Source organism: Amia ocellicauda, chromosome 4 (genome assembly GCF_036373705.1).
Source record: "Amia ocellicauda isolate fAmiCal2 chromosome 4, fAmiCal2.hap1, whole genome shotgun sequence".
NCBI classification, from domain to species: Eukaryota; Metazoa; Chordata; class Actinopteri; order Amiiformes; family Amiidae; genus Amia; species Amia ocellicauda.
In genome coordinates this window covers 30412636-30432386 of record NC_089853.1, presented here as the reverse complement: position 1 = coordinate 30432386, position 19751 = coordinate 30412636, and the positions used below count along the sequence as shown (strand labels likewise).

At 39.8% G+C, this 19751-nt stretch overlaps 1 protein-coding gene across 2 annotated transcripts in view; it reads left to right on the top strand.

The window, feature by feature from the left end:
- The window catches only part of LOC136748257 (talin-2), a 130130-nt gene extending 110871 nt beyond the window's left edge, over positions 1–19259 (top strand). For both annotated transcript variants that reach the window (XM_066701857.1, XM_066701856.1), the window contains exons 45-58: positions 748–894; positions 2959–3125; positions 3372–3555; positions 3725–3850; positions 5275–5391; positions 5912–6097; positions 7292–7399; positions 7618–7723; positions 8702–8826; positions 13192–13317; positions 13808–13870; positions 14205–14387; positions 14726–14851; positions 15385–19259. In XM_066701857.1, the coding sequence (XP_066557954.1) occupies positions 748–894; positions 2959–3125; positions 3372–3555; positions 3725–3850; positions 5275–5391; positions 5912–6097; positions 7292–7399; positions 7618–7723; positions 8702–8826; positions 13192–13317; positions 13808–13870; positions 14205–14387; positions 14726–14851; positions 15385–15513 (1893 nt within the window). In that variant the 3' untranslated portion in view covers positions 15514–19259. The remainder of the gene's footprint in view (positions 1–747; positions 895–2958; positions 3126–3371; positions 3556–3724; positions 3851–5274; positions 5392–5911; positions 6098–7291; positions 7400–7617; positions 7724–8701; positions 8827–13191; positions 13318–13807; positions 13871–14204; positions 14388–14725; positions 14852–15384) is intronic.
- Positions 19260–19751: the final 492 nt, after the last annotated feature.

Below are 19751 nucleotides of genomic sequence, written 5' to 3'. Positions count from 1 at the left end.
TTCCTTTAGCACAAACACAGACATGACTTTTACATTCTTGAGGGATGTGATTTAAATTATCAGGAAGCTCCAAGTCCAGCTGTTGAAAGAATGACCTTGGCTAGAATTTATGCAGTGAGATTATATTATTGCAGCTTCTTCAAGTGTCCCATTTCAGACTGCTGTTCTTTGCTCTAAATTTAACAATGATTTCACAGCCTGGTGCAGCTCCCTGGTGACTCAGCTAACACTGGCGGTGGCTGTTTTAAGTTGGTGATGATGGAATGGATTCCATGATCGACTGTGTGAAAATTTGCAGTCCAGTATCCACAAGCTGTTGTCAATTCACTTTACATAAGACTGCTTTAATGCCTTGTTACCATGGTGACTCTATACTTTCAAGCCCAGAAGCGGAAAATAAGAGTGGCAATGAATTCGCACCCACCCATGAATTTAAATCCAGAATGAAGAGATTGTTTCTTGAAATACTGCACATTGTGGTACCAGATCTGCAATAAAGGCAGTTGGTCCATGCACCTGTGTTTGCTTAGTCTTTTAAAAAGCAAAATAAGTTATCCTGGAAAGAATGTCTGCATATTTCATCCATTGTAGCTTAAATTGTGGATATTTCGTTTCCCCACACCAGTATCTGACCTCAATGTATTGAGGCTGCACACTTATCAGTTCTTAAGTACCAAACACCCCAAAAAAATAGGGGATGCAAAAACTTGATTAAGAATTCACTTTTGTGTGTTGTTGTCGTTTCAGATCGGATTCCAGATCAAGACACGTGTGCAAGAATTGGGGCACGGCTGTATCTTCCTGGTTCAGAAAGCAGGGGCCCTGCAGATCACCCCCACAGACAGCTTCACCAAGAGAGAGCTCATTGAATGTGCCCGTGCTGTAACTGAAAAGGTAGGCCAACAATCCCTGTTTGCAATATTATTATGGCCGAGACCCCAAGCAAGCTGGTCACATATGTTGATGCTTTCCTTTTCTGTGCAGAGAGATTGTTATGGGTCATTGTGGTCGACATTAGAATCCGATCAGCCAGCTTGGCCTTTTTACATTTTGAAACAAACCATCATGTGACTATGAAAATGACTGTGAATGGTAGTATTGAGAGAATTGTTTACTGACACTAAATGAATACTGTGTTCTGTTGTGCTCATGCTTGTGCTCGTGTTCTTACTAACCAAAAACAGAATAACGAAATCATAAAATCCATGAACCACACTCGTTTACTTGGGTTTCAGATTGAAAAGGAGCATCGTTTCAGAACTGTTTGGTATAGATATACGATTTGTGCTTTAATCTGTGTTTTGTAGAGTATTTGGGTTTGTAAAGGTCACTCAGTAGCAGTTCCTATGTCTTTTCATCCATTTGCCAGGGTCTCTTACGAAAGTGGGTCCAGATGGAAGGGCTAGCTGAGGTCAATCGCTTTGAAATGTAGGGAAATGGAGTGAGCTTGGGAAATAAAGATGCTGATGAATTTTAAACATGGCAAAAAAAAAAAAAGACAAATTTATAGTAATTTTCCATGTGGTCTGAGAGAAAAGGTCTTTGTCCTGATGTTTACATTTGTATTTCATGGTCTTACCCTCCTCGATATCCCCTCTTATTTAAGTAAAGTATTTCTTGTGCTGAGAGGAGGAGGATATGGAATAGCTGCTGGACCCACTTGACACCACTGGTGAAATCCGAGACTTAACCTTTTCAACTGAAAATATTCAGGTCTGTGTTAAACATGTATACCGAAAGGAAGTTTGAATTCTGAGGAAGGAAACATTTTCTTAAAGTAGGATGCCAAAATGCCACTAGAAAACTGGAAGTAAAGTGCTCCATGTATCTTTTTGTTTGTTTGTGCTTTAATTGGGTAGTAGGCAATTAAGTGGAATTAAGAAAATGATACTATTACCACCTTCCCTGTATATTTATATTTTCTTAATATTTTCCTAAATGTGTATCAACCTTTTCTACATTTATGACAACATCCAGGAAGCAAGACAGTTAGAAATTGTTTTTTTTTTTTTTTTTTGCCTCCCTGAAAATATTTTAATAGTAGAAGCAACATATTTCTTGCACTGTATCGCAATCTGAACCCAAATGTTCTCTCCGAGGCATGCCAGCTTTGATGACTTTGCTAGTTCTCAATTAGCAGGATTTGCATTTCCCTCGCTTAGTTCTGCTTTCTGGTTTCCTTCATTGTCGGCTTGTTCTAGATATGAATAATTTGTGGCTTTATGTGTAAGGAGAACTGAACCTTGAAGCTCGTTTTAATGTATTTTTCATTGCAATTCATTCATTTCTGAGAGACTGCAGACGGTTGTCAGAGTGACATGGTGCTTTTCTATAGTCCATCTGTAATGCTTTGTTTCACCAATTCACAAAATATGTTTTTATAACAGTCTTTAACAGCCATCCGCATTCAGGGTTTTTCTCTGAGTATTCACTCTTAATTCCCCCCCCCCCTTCATCTCTGTGCCTTCGGGTTCCATTTAATTGTGATGTCTAATTGATTTTTCTGTGTACCATGAGCTGTTGATTTTCACCATCTTGGTGCTTATGGTATTCATACATTTTAACTTTGCAGGGTCTAAAGATTCATAACACATTTTTATTGTCTACATAATACACCTTAATCCCCCAATCTAACACCATGACAATAATATAATCTAATTTTACCCATCTCTAAAGACCAGGGTAGCTTTAAAGAAAGGGTAGCTTTTAATTATGGCAAGAAGCCCAAGACATGATTGCCCACATGTTGCGAAATAGAATGGTGTCCTAAAACCACCATATTTATATTTATATAACATGTAATGTGTAATGGTGTCTTGGGATGGGAACTTCATGGAAGAGGCACTCCATCTAAGGCTCTATAAGAGAAGGCTTTGGGGAAAGTTGCTTTCTTTGCTCTTAATGTGGGGGATCCATGGGTCTTCAGGAGGGTTTATGCTCTTCCATTTTGTTCTACAGGTGTCCATGGTTCTGTCCGCGCTGCAGGCTGGGAACAAAGGCACACAGGCCTGCATAACGGCCGCCAGCGCCGTCTCTGGGATCATCGCTGACCTGGACACCACCATCATGTTCGCCTCAGCAGGCACGCTCAATGCAGAGAATGAGGAGTCGTTTGCTGACCACAGGTGAGAACATCAAAGGAAGCCCAAAGCACCCTGGGAACACAAGCTTGTCATGCACATTTTCCCTTTTGATAATGAAACTCCCAACATACACTGCGCATGCTATCACACAAAGCAGAGACAACCCCAAACTAAATGTGAACTTCTGTTAATGATCAGATACAAATCTAAAGACAGAGCACACATTTAGTTGTACTTTCAGGGCAGTGAACGATAGGTTTGTCCTGAACATGTACCTTGTTCAAACAGAGAGAATATACTGAAGACTGCCAAGGCGTTGGTGGAGGACACAAAGATGCTGGTGTCCGGCGCAGCTTCCAGTCAGGACAAACTGGCCCAGGCAGCCCAGTCTTCCGCCAAGACAATCACTCAGCTGACCGACGTGGTAAAGCTGGGGGCTGCTAGTATTGGCTCTGACGACCCCGAAACACAGGTATAACGGGGTCAGGGTAATTATTTTGTATTTACAGATGAAACAAGATTTGTTTTTATTTGTTTTTTGTTCATTTGTCTTTTCCCTGACATCACTGCACATACTTGTTCCTTTGCTTATGAATTTTGCATTAGATTTTCGAATTGTTAGTGGTTTGACTCTTTTCCAGGTCGTGCTGATTAACGCTGTGAAAGATGTAGCCAAAGCTCTGGCCGAACTGATCGGTGCCACAAAGTGTGCTGCCGGCAAGCCTGCAGACGACCCATCCATGTATCAGCTGAAGAGTGCTGCCAAGGTACCGCATACTGTGCACAGATGGCAATATTTGAGTTGCTTCATTCATCAAAACCTGCAGAGAGTTTGGGAACCACGTTTTCTGGTTGATATTGATGTCTCGGTAGGAGCCAGCAGCTCAGAAGTACGGCGAAGAAGTGGACTTGTAACGCATCACAGATTTCCCATTTTGCAATTTTAAATAGCGCTTCACTCTATTTGCCTCCTGTGAGAGACATGGGAATGAGGTGTTGGCAAGAATCTATAACTGTCCTGTTTTTTATTTGACTTTGTATTTCTCTCACTCCAGGAGTCAAAGTGTTTTATGAAGGATGTCAGCAGATTAATATCACTTTAAAAAGGTTTACCTAACCTAAGCCTAACTGATGCGGTTCCATAGTCAGTTGGAATTCAATGTATAAGGATTTCCTCTCAAACATAGAGTGCATAGAGTGCACAGAAACAGCAGAAGGCTCAATTTTCAGGTCCGGTAGCTGATGGTTCATAGCAGAGTGCATGCTGGAGGATTTACAGAATCTGTTTCCATTTTTGTAAACTTGTTGTTCACTTAATCAGAACTTAAAGTAAATTAAAATTTATGATTCCTGTATATAAAAATAAAAAAATAGTTCTTTGCAATAATATAATCTGCCTCTAGTTATACAAAGGCACCAGAAACATGGCCACAGGATGCGGGATTCCTCCTATTTCAGATATGAACATTAAAGGCGTTGTGGTGAGCAGATAGAATATGGCATGGGGTGTGCATACCAAAACCTTTGTCCTATAGTACATTAATAAATACATTTCACATGCACGTTTCTAATCTCACTACAAATAAATGATTTTTCAGCTCTGTACCTTTAGAGTAAGTGGAGCAAATTCCCCGTGTTATACCCTGCATGCGAATTTAGCTGCAGTGAAGTAGACTTTTCTTTAACAGTTTCATTTTAATCATTACCCCATTCACATAACCACACTTTTGGATTGTTTTCCTTTCTTCGCACATGTGGTGCGGGCAGATGTGAGCCCTGTTGAGATCCTTGAATGCTTTGGTTTCTTTGATATGTTTCGAGTGGCTTTCTTTGTGTCCAATCTCCCCGATGACAAAACATTTGACAGTCGAAATTGCTTGCATCTTAAAATGCTTTACATTTCTGCTGAGTTTAGAATTATTCTGCAACGGTTAAAATGGTAATGGTAAACAAGAGATTTCTCACTTGTTTCACAATGGCTTCCCTCCTGAAAAAAGACCCACAGTGCAAATTGTCCACACCTAGTGCCCCATTATAGAGAGTTTATTGTGAATCCTCAGCTTTGCATAGCACTGTTGACAGGCAGACTGTGTGACCTGTGAAGCCACTTCTCCTGATTACCTTGCAGCCTCACATGATTATATTCTGACTGATGACAAAGACAGCCTTGTTTTTCCAATTTTCATTGCAGGTAATGGTGACGAACGTCACGTCTCTTTTGAAGACGGTGAAAGCTGTGGAGGATGAAGCCACTCGCGGAACAAGAGCACTGGAGGCCACCATTGAGTGCATCAAACAAGAGTTGACGGTAATATGCCGAGAGTGTGCGGCGCCTTCACAGATTAATCAAGGCCTGGCACGATAAAAAGCGGCTTTCTGTTTGTTCAGCTGCCACATTTTGTGCTCCACCAGGGATCTATACAAACTTCATTTACCCTTTTAAAATGCTGTGAAGTACCTGACACTGGCTGACTGGCCTCTGCTGCAGCAGCTTCAGGGTTTGTGTGGCAGAGACGCACACCAATCTTTATCCGCCTGCCCCTATTGACAACATCCTCCTGTTCTTTATCAGTGTCCCTTCACAGGAGAGTTTAGATCCGTCACAATCACAGTATCCAAATGGACAAGGAATTAATTGCTTTTACAGTTCCCAAAGTTTTGAGTCCGGCGAGTATGGCTAAAATCTCTCTATTTTAAACTGTAAGCGAATTTAGGCTTCTGCTGACCACTTACATTTATGGCAAGTGAGTGTCCCTCATACTATACAAAGATCTGTCTTTCATGAACAAAACAGCTGATTCACTGAACTGACACTTTTCTCTTCACAGGTGTTCCAGTCCAAGGAGGTGCCAGAGAGAATTTCCACACCGGAAGAGTTCATCCGCATGACAAAGGGCATCACTACAGCAACAGCCAAAGCAGTGGCGGCAGGCAACTCTGCACGGCAAGAGGACGTTATCTCAACCGCAAACCTGAGCCGCAAAGCCATTTCAGACATGCTGATGTCCTGTAAGGTAGGAATCAATCTGTGAAGTCTACTGCTCGCATGCACGCACATACACTTCATTTTAGGTTTTCATGGACATGCACTGAATAACATAAAACGCTGAACATAGTATTAGTCAGTGACTTCTGGGTTTGTACAAATAGAATCAGGCAGAAATTTCTTGATTTTTATTCCAGTCTAGTAATAGGGTAACAGTGTGAATTCTCAAAACATTCATACTTCTAAATGTCATAAAGTAGGACGAATGCAATTCAGTGTAATTGGACGAACTTCAGTAATCGCTGCCTGCTCGTTTCAATAATGTGTATGTAATTTTGCTTTTAATCTTTCACATCCTGACAAGATTTTCAACTTGCAAGTCTAATGGAATCATGTTCAAGTTGCCATTGCTCCATCAGCTGTGAGCGACATCAGACAGTAGCCTAAAGGACACCCAATCTGTGCAAATGCAAACTGACATCTTAAGAGTTTGCATTGGCCTAATCACAAATACAAAAAAAATTACCTAAAACAAGGTGATGTTGTTTATATGGATGAAGACACAAGTGCTGAGAGATAACACTAACTTGCTCTTCGAAAGTGCTGAATTGCACTTTGTGTCAAATACACAGCTCTAACTCGAGGGCAGTGGTTATTCATTGTACTGAGGCTGTTCTACTCATCCTTTGTGTATTTATAGTTGTTTCTTTTTCCGAATTTGTCATTAACTTTAAGGTCTTTTGTTTTTGCTTTCACATCTCCCCGACTAAATAAATAACACTCTTCTCTGTCTAACCTGTCCCAGCTATGTAAAAATGGCAGCCTCCCTTAAACAGTTGGTAAGGAGCCAAAACCAAATTCCTTATAAATCCCCAAAATTCTGCCTCACTTGTCAGATTGAATTCCACTGTAGTGAATACAGATTCTGCTCTGTGCCTCAGCTGCCGTACTTCATTCCTGTCAGAAGTGTTTGACTTGGCTATGCAGTACAGTGGTTTTGCTCACAATAAAATAGAAGAACAAAAAATAAATGAGCTCTTGCACAATCTGATGGTGGTTTCCATTGATTTAAACTTTGATATTGATATATATATATACACACACACACTATGGATGCACTTTATTGAAGGAAAAAACTTAAGAAATACAAAACATGCATCCCTTTGTTATATAACGAAATTTGAATGGAAATCAATGGTTCTGTTGATGTGTCTACTTTCAGCAAGCTGCCCATCACCAGGAGGTCAGTGAAGATGTGCGAATCCGGGCCCTTCGTTTTGGAACAGAATGTACCTCGGGATACATTGACCTCCTGGAACATGTGTTACTGGTAGGCTGGTACCACACCTTTAGTTTTGAATTTGAGCTGAGATCTATTCACAGTAACACTAGAAATGTTCCATAGTGTAAAAGTTATATGGTACAGAACTTTTTAAACTTAAATATTAAATATTAAAATAATCTGTATGGTAGATTGTGCAACATTTGCTTGATGTTTTAAAATGTGTTGAATGTATTGATTTTATTTTTTATTTTCTGTCACGGCAGGTTCTTCAGAAACCCACCCCTGAGCTGAAGCAGCAGCTGGCACAGTTCTCGAAGCGTGTGGCGGGGGCGGTCACCGAGCTCATTCAGGCTGCGGAGGCCATGAAAGGTGAGGGCAAGAGTATCGCTGTGCTGCCGAGGGGCTTTCCGAGGCTAATAACCCTTACAGTAGGATTCGGACCCCCTGAAAGTACTAATGGATCTTTAGAGCCTAAGAAATGTCTGCTTTTGTCTAGCGTCTCATATTCAGAGAATGGTTTCCATTAACAACAAAAGCTTTCTTCTTTTCATTCACATTTTCGCTTTTATTGTGAAACTAATTCTCGGTGGATGTAAGAAACCATGAATGCCTGCTTGACCATGGTTTTTGAAATCCAGAACTTTAGGATAATGTGAAACAGTTTTCAATTAAAATCACATTCATTATGTGTTCAGAGACTACTATTTTTGGAGGCTTTCTTGGAAGCCTGGGTGGTGATATTTGTTTTGCTGTAAATTCATCCATTTTAAATGTAATCTCCATCAATAATCCAATATTGCTATACAGTATTTTACTACAGTAATGTATGTTGTTTTTCTTTTGCCTCAGATGGAGGTAAGTTGATATGCGTCTCATATTCACATACATCACCTTTCATTAACGGAGGGAGGAACGAGGATGAGTGCATGTGGGGGGGGGAGAATTCTAGTTCCCTGGGGCACCACATAATCTGTAAAAACAACCATTCCATCTGTTTTTACAAGCTGTTCATAATAGTCACACTTAAATGCCACTTTAAGCTCTGCAAGGAGTGGATATAATCCATTAAGCAATGTGTTTTTAATACTTACTTTTTCAAATGCTGGGTGAAGAGGGGATGAAAAGGAAGCATCTGAGCATTAGTCACACATGGGAAGACATGGACCTGTAGCATGAGAGTGCAGTGGTGATTCTTGTGGATCCACTGGTCGCTTTGCGTTTTCGTTATGTGTATTATTCTGTTCTGTTCCTCATGTTCTTTTTGGAGGTTTGGTGGTGCATGCATAGTAATGAAGTGGAGCTCTTGTCAGACGAGTGGTTCTCATTGTTATTCTGGGATACTTTAAGGTAATGAATGGGTGGATCCTGAAGACCCCACCGTCATCGCTGAGACCGAGTTGCTGGGGGCGGCAGCGTCCATCGAGGCTGCGGCGAAGAAGTTGGAACAGCTCAAACCCAGAGCTAAGCCCAAGGTATGAGGCCGGCACAATATCCTGCTCTTCCGTGCTTGACTTCTGGATGCATTTGCAAAGCACATTTTCTAGACAGCTTTTGTAGGCACTCGGAAGCTGCTGAAACGAGCAAAAAACAAACAAACATGGACATAAGTCATGATGAAGGTGTCTTTTTAATACTCTTCATTTGGGAGTGGTATGGCAAAGCGGGCGGTAAAAATATTGACAATTGTCTGCTTAAGCTATGCACCTATTGTATAAGTGCTGTAATGGATTAGGAAGGAGAGATGATGGTTGTTTGTCTGTGTGATGACCGTTAATACTGTGCTAGTTGACACTGCAGTCAGTGTTATATAATGGAGGTGATGCATTTATAATTGTTGACTGGGATGCTGAGCTCAGCTCGATTAGTTAACGCAATATATATATATTTTTTTTTTTAGTAATGTAATGTAAAAAGGGGGTGGGGTCTGGCACAAGTGGTGTAATGTTCAAGTTTTGAAAAGGAAATGTTCAAAACCAGATTGGACCATTCAGGATTTTTCTTTGTCTAGTTTGCATAAGTAAGGTTAAAGACAGAAATTTTAAGTTTTCATGCACCCCCCACATCTGTTCCAGTCGTTGGCCTTCCCTTTTTTTTTTTTGTTCCTCTTTCCCCTCCTAAAGTCCCAGTTCAGGATGTCCTTGGAGCAAAAAATAAAATCTCATCCTGTTTTCTCTGGGGAGCTTTTGGTTGTTTTTCAAGGTTGTTTTTATATTGTTGAGCTTCATGGCATTTATTTATTTATTTATTTGTTTATTTATATATTGCCCTGTTAGAATTTACTGTACCCTTCCCTGTCTCTAAAGCAAACCTAGACTAAGACACTTGAGAGGGTCAAATTAACCTTGATTTATATTATGTTTTTGCGTATAGATATTTTTATCAGTGGCAGAAAAGTTAGTCTGTAACACAGAGGCTATTCAGATACCTTTAGTGACCTGTATCAGTAACACAATCCACAAAGTCAGGGAGACCCCCACCCCCCACACACCCACACACACCCTTTTCCTATGTCCCTAAATCCCCTCCCCTGGTCTGCCGTCTTCCCCTCTCCTCCTAGCTGTGTGTTCCAGAGGTAGCAGCATGTTCCACTGTTGTTCTTTTGAGACGATTTTAAACCTGGAAGCCTTCTCTGCAGGGCTCTGTCTGATATGTTTGATATATTAGGTTGTTATTCAATCCAACTATATATCAAACATATTCCTACAGTGTCCCGCCCTGTCTCCAGACACATGTACTTTGTGTGTACTGTTGTAAACTGTCCCATGGATGTTTGTGTGTTCGTCACAGCTGCTTTAGGAATGCGAGTAAATGTTTTAGTCATTGTGTTGGCCTATTGCATTTGTTTTGTTTTTTTGATCCCTGCAAAGGCGTGTTTTAATGGTCCTGCATGAACCATATGTTGTTTCGGAGTCCTTCCTGCAGGAGTTTTTCATATTACAAGTTTTATATCCTTAGGAGGTATATACACCATTGGCATCAGCAGACAGTTGTTGGAATAACAAATGCATATGTAGCAGTGACCACTTTACATGCAACAAATTGTGATGTATAAACCCCTTCTGATCCAGTACAGCAGTCCATGGCCTGTTGAGTAATGATTTTTGGGACATGCACAGTTAGTAGCATTTCCTAGTTAAAGCAGCAACAGGGTTGAATTCCAGGTTAAACCCTCACAGTATGTTCCTCAGATCTCCACAAGGTGTCACCATTGTGTACAGCTGTATGAGGGATGCAATTATCAGACTATGTAGTTAATGATGGTTTATACACTCACCTAAAGGATTATTAGGAACACCTGTTCAATTTCTCATTAATGCAATTATCTAACCAACCAATCACATGGCAGTTGCTTCAATGCATTTAGGGGTGTGGTCCTGGTCAAGACAATCTCCTGAACTCCAAACTGAATGTCTGAATGGGAAAGAAAGGTGATTTAAGCAATTTTGAGCGTGGCATGGTTGTTGGTGCCAGACGGGCCGGTCTGAGTATTTCACAATCTGCTCAGTTACTGGGATTTTCATGCACAACCATTTCTAGGGTTTACAAAGAATGGTGTGAAAAGGGAAAAACATCCAGTATGCGGCAGTCCTGTGGGCGAAAATGCCTTGTTGATGCTAGAGGTCAGAGGAGAATGGGCCGACTGATTCAAGCTGATAGAAGAGCAACTTTGACTGAAATAACCACTCGTTACAACCGAGGTATGCAGCAAAGCATTTGTGAAGCCACAACAAGTACAACCTTGAGGCGGATGGGCTACAACAGCAGAAGACCCCACCGGGTACCACTCATCTCCACTACAAATAGGAAAAAGAGGCTACAATTTGCACAAGCTCACCAAACTTGGACAGTTGAAGACTGGAAAAATGTTGCCTGGTCTGATGAGTCTCGATTTCTCTTGAGACATTCAGATGGTAGAGTCAGAATTTGGCGTAAACAGAATGAGAACATGGATCCATCATGCCTTGTTACCACTGTGCAGGCTGGTGGTGGTGGTGTAATGGTGTGGGGGATGTTTTCTTGGCACACTTTAGGCCCTTTAGTGCCAATTGGGCATCGTTGAAATGCCACGGCCTACCTGAGCATTGTTTCTGACCATGTCCATCCCTTTATGACCACCATGTACCCATCCTCTGATGGCTACTTCCAGCAGGATAATGCACCATGTCACAAAGGTCGAATCATTTCAAATTGGTTTCTTGAACATGACAATGAGTTCACTGTACTAAACTGGCCCCCACAGTCACCAGATCTCAACCCAATAGAGCATCTTTGGGATGTGGTGGAACGGGAGCTTCGTGCCCTGGATGTGCATCCCACAAATCTCCATCAACTGCAAGATGCTATCCTATCAATATGGGCCAACATTTCTAAAGAATGCTTTCAGCACCTTGTTGAATCAATGCCACGTAGAATTAAGGCAGTTCTGAAGGCGAAAGGGGGTCAAACACAGTATTAGTATGGTGTTCCTAATAATCCTTTAGGTGAGTGTATTTTGAGTGTGTTTATATTCAAATCAATATTTAAACATTCTAACAGTGGCATCACTGAGGTGAAACTAGTGCAGTTGTATCACCATGTGATGTACAAATGAGGGGAGGCCATTATTTTGTCTACCACAATAGTACAATTAAGAGTGTTGCTACAAGATTTATTTTTGGTTTTATTGGGTGTGGGGGCTGTCTTGTAAGTCAGTCTGCCGGCAGTGCTAGATGTATATGGAAACCAGCAGAATGTACAAGACACCGTTTAAGGCTTGATAGTCACGGAATGAATGTGTAGGATAGCTCAGTTGTCATCTACCATATTGTGATCTTACAAACTACAGGAACACACACCTCTGTTGTTGGCAACCCTATGCCCACACTATAAACCTATATTTAATAACTCAATTAGCTTATTTTAATGCAGCAAAGCATTAACACTCTATTTACAAACATGAGAGACAGAGCACAGAAGAATGTACAAGCCAGAGTGCTGTACTTTATTATTTATGTATTGATTTATTGGCAGATGCCCATATCCAGGGCGACTTAAAGGTTATAGAAGCATTACAAAGGTGCAGCAATACAAATTTCAAATTAAGCATTAATACAAAGTATAATTTAAGAATTACAAATATGCAGAAGTACAGTTATTTAAACATACAAAGTATACATCCATACTTCAGACTCTTGACTGTGAATAGCAATAATTTTCCTGTGCTTTGAATTAAAATTGTAAAAGCTTTATTAGTGTGTGTGATTATGTATTTATGCATTTATTTTTGTATTTGTTTATATAATATAAGGTACACTTTAAATAAAAAGTGGAAACAGAGACTGATGATGGATAGAGATAGATATAATCAGTCTCTGTACCTTGGAATATTGTGTGAATTGTTATCTTCACATAATATTTTAGTTTGAACCCACAATCATGCATCTTTGGGAAAGCAAGCTGGGTCTTACATCTGTCCCATAAGCAGCAGGATTTTCTTGGATGCAAGCTGTTAATTGAATTTGCTGATTGGTAGTCTTAGGTGTTCTAATTCCTGCAATTTGCGTTATCTTGGCCTCCCCAGGCAACCTTGTTGTGCTTTTTCTTTTTTTAGTGTGTGTATGTTTTTCTGTTTTTAGCAGCAACACCATATTCATACTGAATATCCTGTCATGAATTGATACCACTTAGCACATTTATTGTTTTAATGAATGTTGAAATATGGAGCTAATTTGGCATAGACTGATATTGCGAGCAGCATTTCAATAGATATTTTGAATTCCCTCAAAAACCATATGGACGATGTTTTATTTTCCATGTTCATTGCTGTATTGGAACTGATGGTTTTATTTTGCTCACAGCAAGCAGATGAAAACCTGGATTTCGAAGAGCAGATCCTGGAAGCTGCCAAATCCATCGCAGCCGCAACCAGTGCCCTGGTGAAATCAGCCTCCGCGGCACAGAGAGAGCTGGTGGCACAGGGCAAGGTAAGTGGAGGGAGGCTGAATCGAACTTGGCTTTGCTGGCACATCCTGTGGTGTGTCTGAGCCGCGAAACCAAGTAGAGTTTGACCTCTACCAAGATGGACACTAAAAATAACCTTCTGTGACTCACTGCCTATCCTTTTTGGTCCAGAACGGAAGACGGATTTGTTTTTCTTCCACAGCTAATTACTTTCTGGCAAGATTCATGAGTTGCAGCATCATAGTAGATATTTATTATCAGTACACCCCATGCAGATTTCTCTAGTTCAGCTCCATTTTGTTCTGTGGAAGAATGCTGTGACCTCAAAGACTGCTTGGACCCATAGGATGGAAGGCTTGAGAAGTATGACAACAGTAGGACTGTATATGACATTTTTGGAAAAATATATCCATCAAAAACCTAACATCTGATGTGGGGGGAAGTCTTAAATGACACAACACGTGGTGTTTAGTAGCAAAGACGTGTGGTAACAAAACTACCATTTCTCCCCAGGTTGGGTCTATTCCTGCCAACGCTATAGATGATGGACAGTGGTCCCAAGGGCTTATCTCAGCGGTGAGTACCTCCCATTTGTCTGTAAGAGGTGTGTATGGCAAAGTATTGGCAGAAATATCTTTCTTTTGGGGTTCTTCTTGAACTGTGCTCGGATATTTGTTGTTTTAAAATATTTTGACAACAACAGTTAGAAATGGAAATGGGGGCACACTTTAGTAAACAACATGGACATCTGCATTTTTCAATGTTGGTGGCCTCTCTGTGACACATGAACCAACATTCAGACGCATGTTTCCTTTAAATAGTGCTCTAAACTTAATATGAGCTCTGTAGGGCTATATGGCACTGGGACTGTCAATGCCTTTAATACTCATAATTTTCTCTGTTTTCTCAGGCCCGTATGGTGGCAGCTGCTACCAGCAACCTCTGTGAGGCTGCCAATGCCTCCGTCCAGGGCCATGCCAGTGAGGAGAAGCTCATTTCTTCTGCCAAACAGGTGGCAGCATCGACAGCACAGCTCCTGGTTGCCTGCAAAGTAAAAGCAGACCAGGACTCTGAGGCTATGAGGAGACTACAGGTAGGACTCGAATGATGCCCATCTGATAAACAGAGGTGTATTTGTCTTCAATTCTTTATCTATATGTGTCCTGGAAGCCAGTATATTTGAGTAAAGCTGTCTGAAATATGAGTACTTTGGCGAGGCGGTTTGCAAAACTTTTTCTGGTGTCAAGAAGATAACCTACCTCTCATACTGAGGTCAACCTTACTCCTTCTCCTACCATTCCTGCTGAGGGCCCAAGCATGCTTATGTGTAATCTGTTAAGATCCGTTGACATGTACATTATTGAACTATGAGAAGCAGTAGAGTACTTCACTATAGCTCAGTGGCATTAATGTGTGATCCTGTTCTCAAAGGCTGCTGGGAATGCTGTCAAACGAGCATCTGATAACCTGGTGCGAGCGGCTCAGAAAGCAGCCTTCGATAAGGCGGACGACGATGACGTTGTGGTCAAAACCAAATTTGTCGGTGGAATCGCTCAGGTATGACTTATTTTTATTATCTAGTCCCATTTCAAAAGTATATTATACATCACTAATAGAAGCATATCAGTTTGCTCATTGCTTTTAATGTTGTGGTTTACAGCATCCTCTTATTCTGAACGAAATGTTTAATTAAAATTAAAATGTTTTGAGCCATTCTCATAGTTTGGCGATCCACTTTACAGGAAGGTTATTATCTTTTGCCAAAACCTTCCTGTCTTTCTATCACTTCATCTGCATAAATCCTGTAGATGTTTGCATTCTGTAAAGATTAAGGGTGGTCGTGTCATTATTGAAATTTGATGGTTGACGTGTCAGGGCGTGCTACCACTGTCTGGTACCTCACTGTACAGAACCCAAGAGGAGTAACTGAAATTTTACAGGACATGAGAAGTGTGGGGGGGTGCGGGTAATGATGATAGTGTGGCATAGCTAAAGAGAGTACCCATGATGAGCTGTGTGCTGGATGAACAAGGGCTGTGCAGGGTACAGGCTCTGCGGGAGAGGAGAGTAACCCTGACTCTCTGTTACAGATCATCGCTGCCCAGGAGGAGATGCTGAGGAAGGAGCGAGAGCTGGAGGAGGCGCGCAAGAAACTGGCCCAGATCCGGCAGCAGCAGTACAAGTTCCTCCCCACAGAGCTGAGGGAGGATGAGAACTGAAGGCTGGCGTTTGTTTCTTTCCCTTTTGAAAAAGGGACAGCGTAGCAGTGTAGCTGTTACTGGTACAACAGCCGACAGTCAGGGAGTGTTTGTGTGTATTTGTGTGCGAAGGATACCACGGGACAGGAATGGAGCTGTCCTGCTCAAACATCTTGGCACACACCCTAGCCTCTTCTCTTTTTACATCAGGCCATCCTCTCTTCTTTTGCAAGCCAAGATTGTGAGTGACATCACGTTACACAGTGAGCCGTACAAGGGCCATTAATACGTTTTTTTTTTTTTATGAAAAAAAAAAAATCATGGTTGCCTTTGGCTTGACTAGAATTTTTCATCTATATATAAGAACTGGGTATGTTGTGTAAGTGGTGAAGCTCTTGCAATCTTTTGATTAAAAAAAAAAAAAAAGTATATAAATATAATTTGTCCCAAAACCCCTATAACTACTACCACACTAGTACCTACCTACCTTTTTAACCTGTCATATTCAGTATAGATGCATTAAACTTTTTAAATGTTATAAAATATCTGGGGATTAAAAATAAATAAATATAGCTGGTCTTTAATTTCTCATGTTTTTTTCTCAATAAAATAAAGGAGAAACAGTTGAAGAGAAATCTTCTGGGGACATATATATATGTGCACACATACACACAAGTACTTACTTTATGCATAGCTTTAGCAGAGCTTGACAAATTTGGTATTTTGAGCTTTTTATGGGTATGGCGTTACATCAGGAGTGTTCTACTTGTGTTTTACATGGGAAATCCTAGGTATCCTTCAAAGACTGGCAATATTAATTTTCTGATACTGGATTTATTAAGAAGAAAAAAATACATCTGAATTTTATGTAGACCTCTATAATGCAGTGTTGTTCTCTGTGGTGTTGTACAGCAGACTACAGTATTTGAATATACTTAAATTGTGTGTGCAAATGCTTTTTCCCCCCATTTCATTTGGATGCTTGAAATAAATATACAGACCTGCTTTAGCATCATCACAATGCAACATAATAAAATACCACAGCACTCTTTTGGGAAAGAGTTTTACTCTTTTCATCCACAAACATGCATTTAATAAAGAAAACATTAATGATACATCTTCATTAAGCTTAAGAATGCATTAGAAAACATATGAATTGCTTAGATTGAACTCTTACCTTCCTTAGCTGGGCAGTACTATTATTGACTAATCAGACTTCGTTTATAAGTAACCGCTGTTCAACCTTAGCTTAATAAGTGGGATCATACTGAGATTTTTTAGCATTTCGCAACTGTTTTGATGAATTCTGCAGCTTTAGATGTCTGAAGAATAGGCTAGTTGCTGTACTGGGAACTTTACATCATTGTATCAATCCCTGTAATTCACTCATCTTTGTGGCAGTGCCCTTACAGTTAAAAACATGTGTGCTGTATAAGATTAGTGGAGTGAACAGCAAATTCTGTTCCCATTTCATCTACCTTCTGCAGTGCTTATTGAGCCATATATGTTCTAAAGTATGTACTTACTATGCCATGCAATACAACTAACAATCACAGTGTACCTGGAAGCAGGCTTGACATATATAGTTTAGATTAAATGACTTTTGCTTCCCAAAGATACCACACAGCACCTCCCATTGCCTTGCATGCACTGCACATACAGAACATATCAGGGAGGCAATGTAGACCACTTAACAGTTAGCTTAGCTAAATAATAAACTCTAGGTAGAAAGCAAAAAATGTACAGTTACGTTTAAAAAAATAAAATATGTAAACTTATATAATAAATAAATAAATGTTTTCCCAAGTAGATGCAACTGAAGAATTCCTTACATGTATTATTATTATTGCTGTATCTACTACTAATGATCTGCAAACATTAAGGCAATTGCTCTTTATTGTTAGTAAGGTAGTGAGTCTTGAAGTGTTTCCAGATTCTTACTGCAGCCAAGTTCTTCCATTTTGCAAACCCCTTCATGCTGGATTTGGCCTTATTTCCACACGGGCAGGGTGTTCAGAGAGCTGCTGTGGAGTCTGTTTGGTAGCAGTCAGGAGTGAAGAAAATCAAGGATATTTAGCATTTTTACAACAGTGTTATCTGGGTCCCACTATGTTAGTTGCTTTTCTGTGTTACTCTGGAAATCAAATGGTGCTCTGTGCGAGTCTCTTAGACTCTTGATATGGGAGTGTATTTACAGTGCGGGTCTTTTTCTTCATTTTCTATATGCATATGTATATTTTTATTTTTTCTATCGTTTTCAGTCTCATTCAACAGAAAATCAACAATGAAGCACAGTGGCTTAACTAGTTTGTAGATGCCAGATGTCTGGAGCAGCCAGGAGCAGTCTTTTCTACCTTTGTTTAGGAAGAGGAGAGGGTGGAGGGTTAGGAAATATAATTTACAATATACATGGAAGGGTTTAATACTGTTTTTTGTTATGACATGGTTTTGAAATGCTGAGAAGAGGGTACACCTCAGAATTGACGTGGATGTTATATTTCTTATTGTTTTCAGTACTACTTTCTTTAGGAACCTTATACTGGTGTTTTACAATTCAGTGCTTTTTTCCACCCATTGTCTAGGAGAACTAAGTGTCTCTAAACACATCTGTAGAATACAGTTCTGAGAAGGCCTCTGTTGAAGTATTTTATAGTACAAGAAATGTTACTTCTACTACTGTATGTGCATGGCTCTGTTAGAAAAAACAAATGACTGAGATTTTATTTTTAACACTGCAAACACTGTAGGATGCACTGATTTATCATTTTATGTTTTTGAAGCACTGCACACAAGGAAGATCAAGCTCCATTTGTGGAGATTGTTTCTGTTCACGCTACTGTTGCGTTTCAGCAAAAAATGAAAATTGCTTATAGTCATGGGTAGGTTATGTTGTTGTTTTGAAAAATCGAGCCACAAAATGCTGCTTAGCTTTTTAACACTGGGTCATTTTATTTCATTTTAATATTTGCTTTTGTAACCTCCTCCTCTCCATCTGTTCTGTGTAGCTTATTAGTGCCTTAGTCTGTAGCACTTACAGCCCCTCTTCTGCTAAACCAATATCTCTCGCAGACCCATAAAGTCCTTGCTAAAGGGATGAATTGGATTCTCCACAGCCTTCTTGGCTTGACTCTCATGGTTGGCCACTTGACAACACTTTTCTCACAATTACATATGAGCATCCCTAGTTACCTGCCTTTTTAAAAAACTGTGGTTGCCTTGCAAGGCAGAGAAGTGAATTTCGTTTGAATAAGATGTGGTGGTGTATACAAAATATATATCAAACATATATATATATAAATATATATTATTAAATGCATATATATAAACAACACCTTTTTTGTACTGCATTCCATGAGCATGTGCCAAGATGCTTTAGAATAATGACCGTGAAGTCTATGCCGTTGTCATATCAGTTGTATGTGACTGGTTAATCTCCAAAATGGGACTGAACTTTTTCTTATTTGTTTTCTCTTTTAAACCACTATGATTTTTGTTTTTTTTGTTTATTGATTTTTAAATAAATGTAATGAAGATATTAAAATATAAATCTGTCGACACAATTTAGTGTGATTGTATTTTACTGGAGCTGAAAAAATATCCTACCATTTATTTTAATTGGTTTGGTTTTGCGGACTCTAAAGAATTAAAACGCAAGAATAAATAAACTACAAGAAAACAGACACTAAGTGATGCTATATGTATACTATTTATCTGGCCACAAAAAATATTTTTTTGTATTCATTGAAAATAAAGGATTTCAAAGTATATATCCATTGTGATTTGCTTTATTTTCTTGTGTATCTCATTGTTCTTTAACTGCCATTTTGTTAAATGCCATCATCTGTCTTTCTTCACTTGTGATGAATCATTTCCATTTAATCTCAGTATGTGCTCAATGCAACTCTTCTACTTTTCAGTGAATCTACATTAAAACAAAAGGAAAACACAACCCTGATAAAGCAGCTGTACTGTGTTGTATGTTTTGGTCACCTGGAACTTAGCAAGAACACTTTGATTATGGGAACAGACAACTACATTTAATGGGCATGTTTTCCTGGGCAGTGACACTACTCAAAATGTAGTTAAGACTTCTGTATTTAGGAATAATTCAAAATTGCCCTGTAGAGAGCAAAACTGCAAAAGCAAGAAGAGAAACTAGAACAAAGGGGATGAAAAGATCAATTGCATTCACTCCAGCAGGTGTCAGTATAACACTTTTAAAACACTACAGGAATAGTCTGAGAACTAGTGTGCATAGC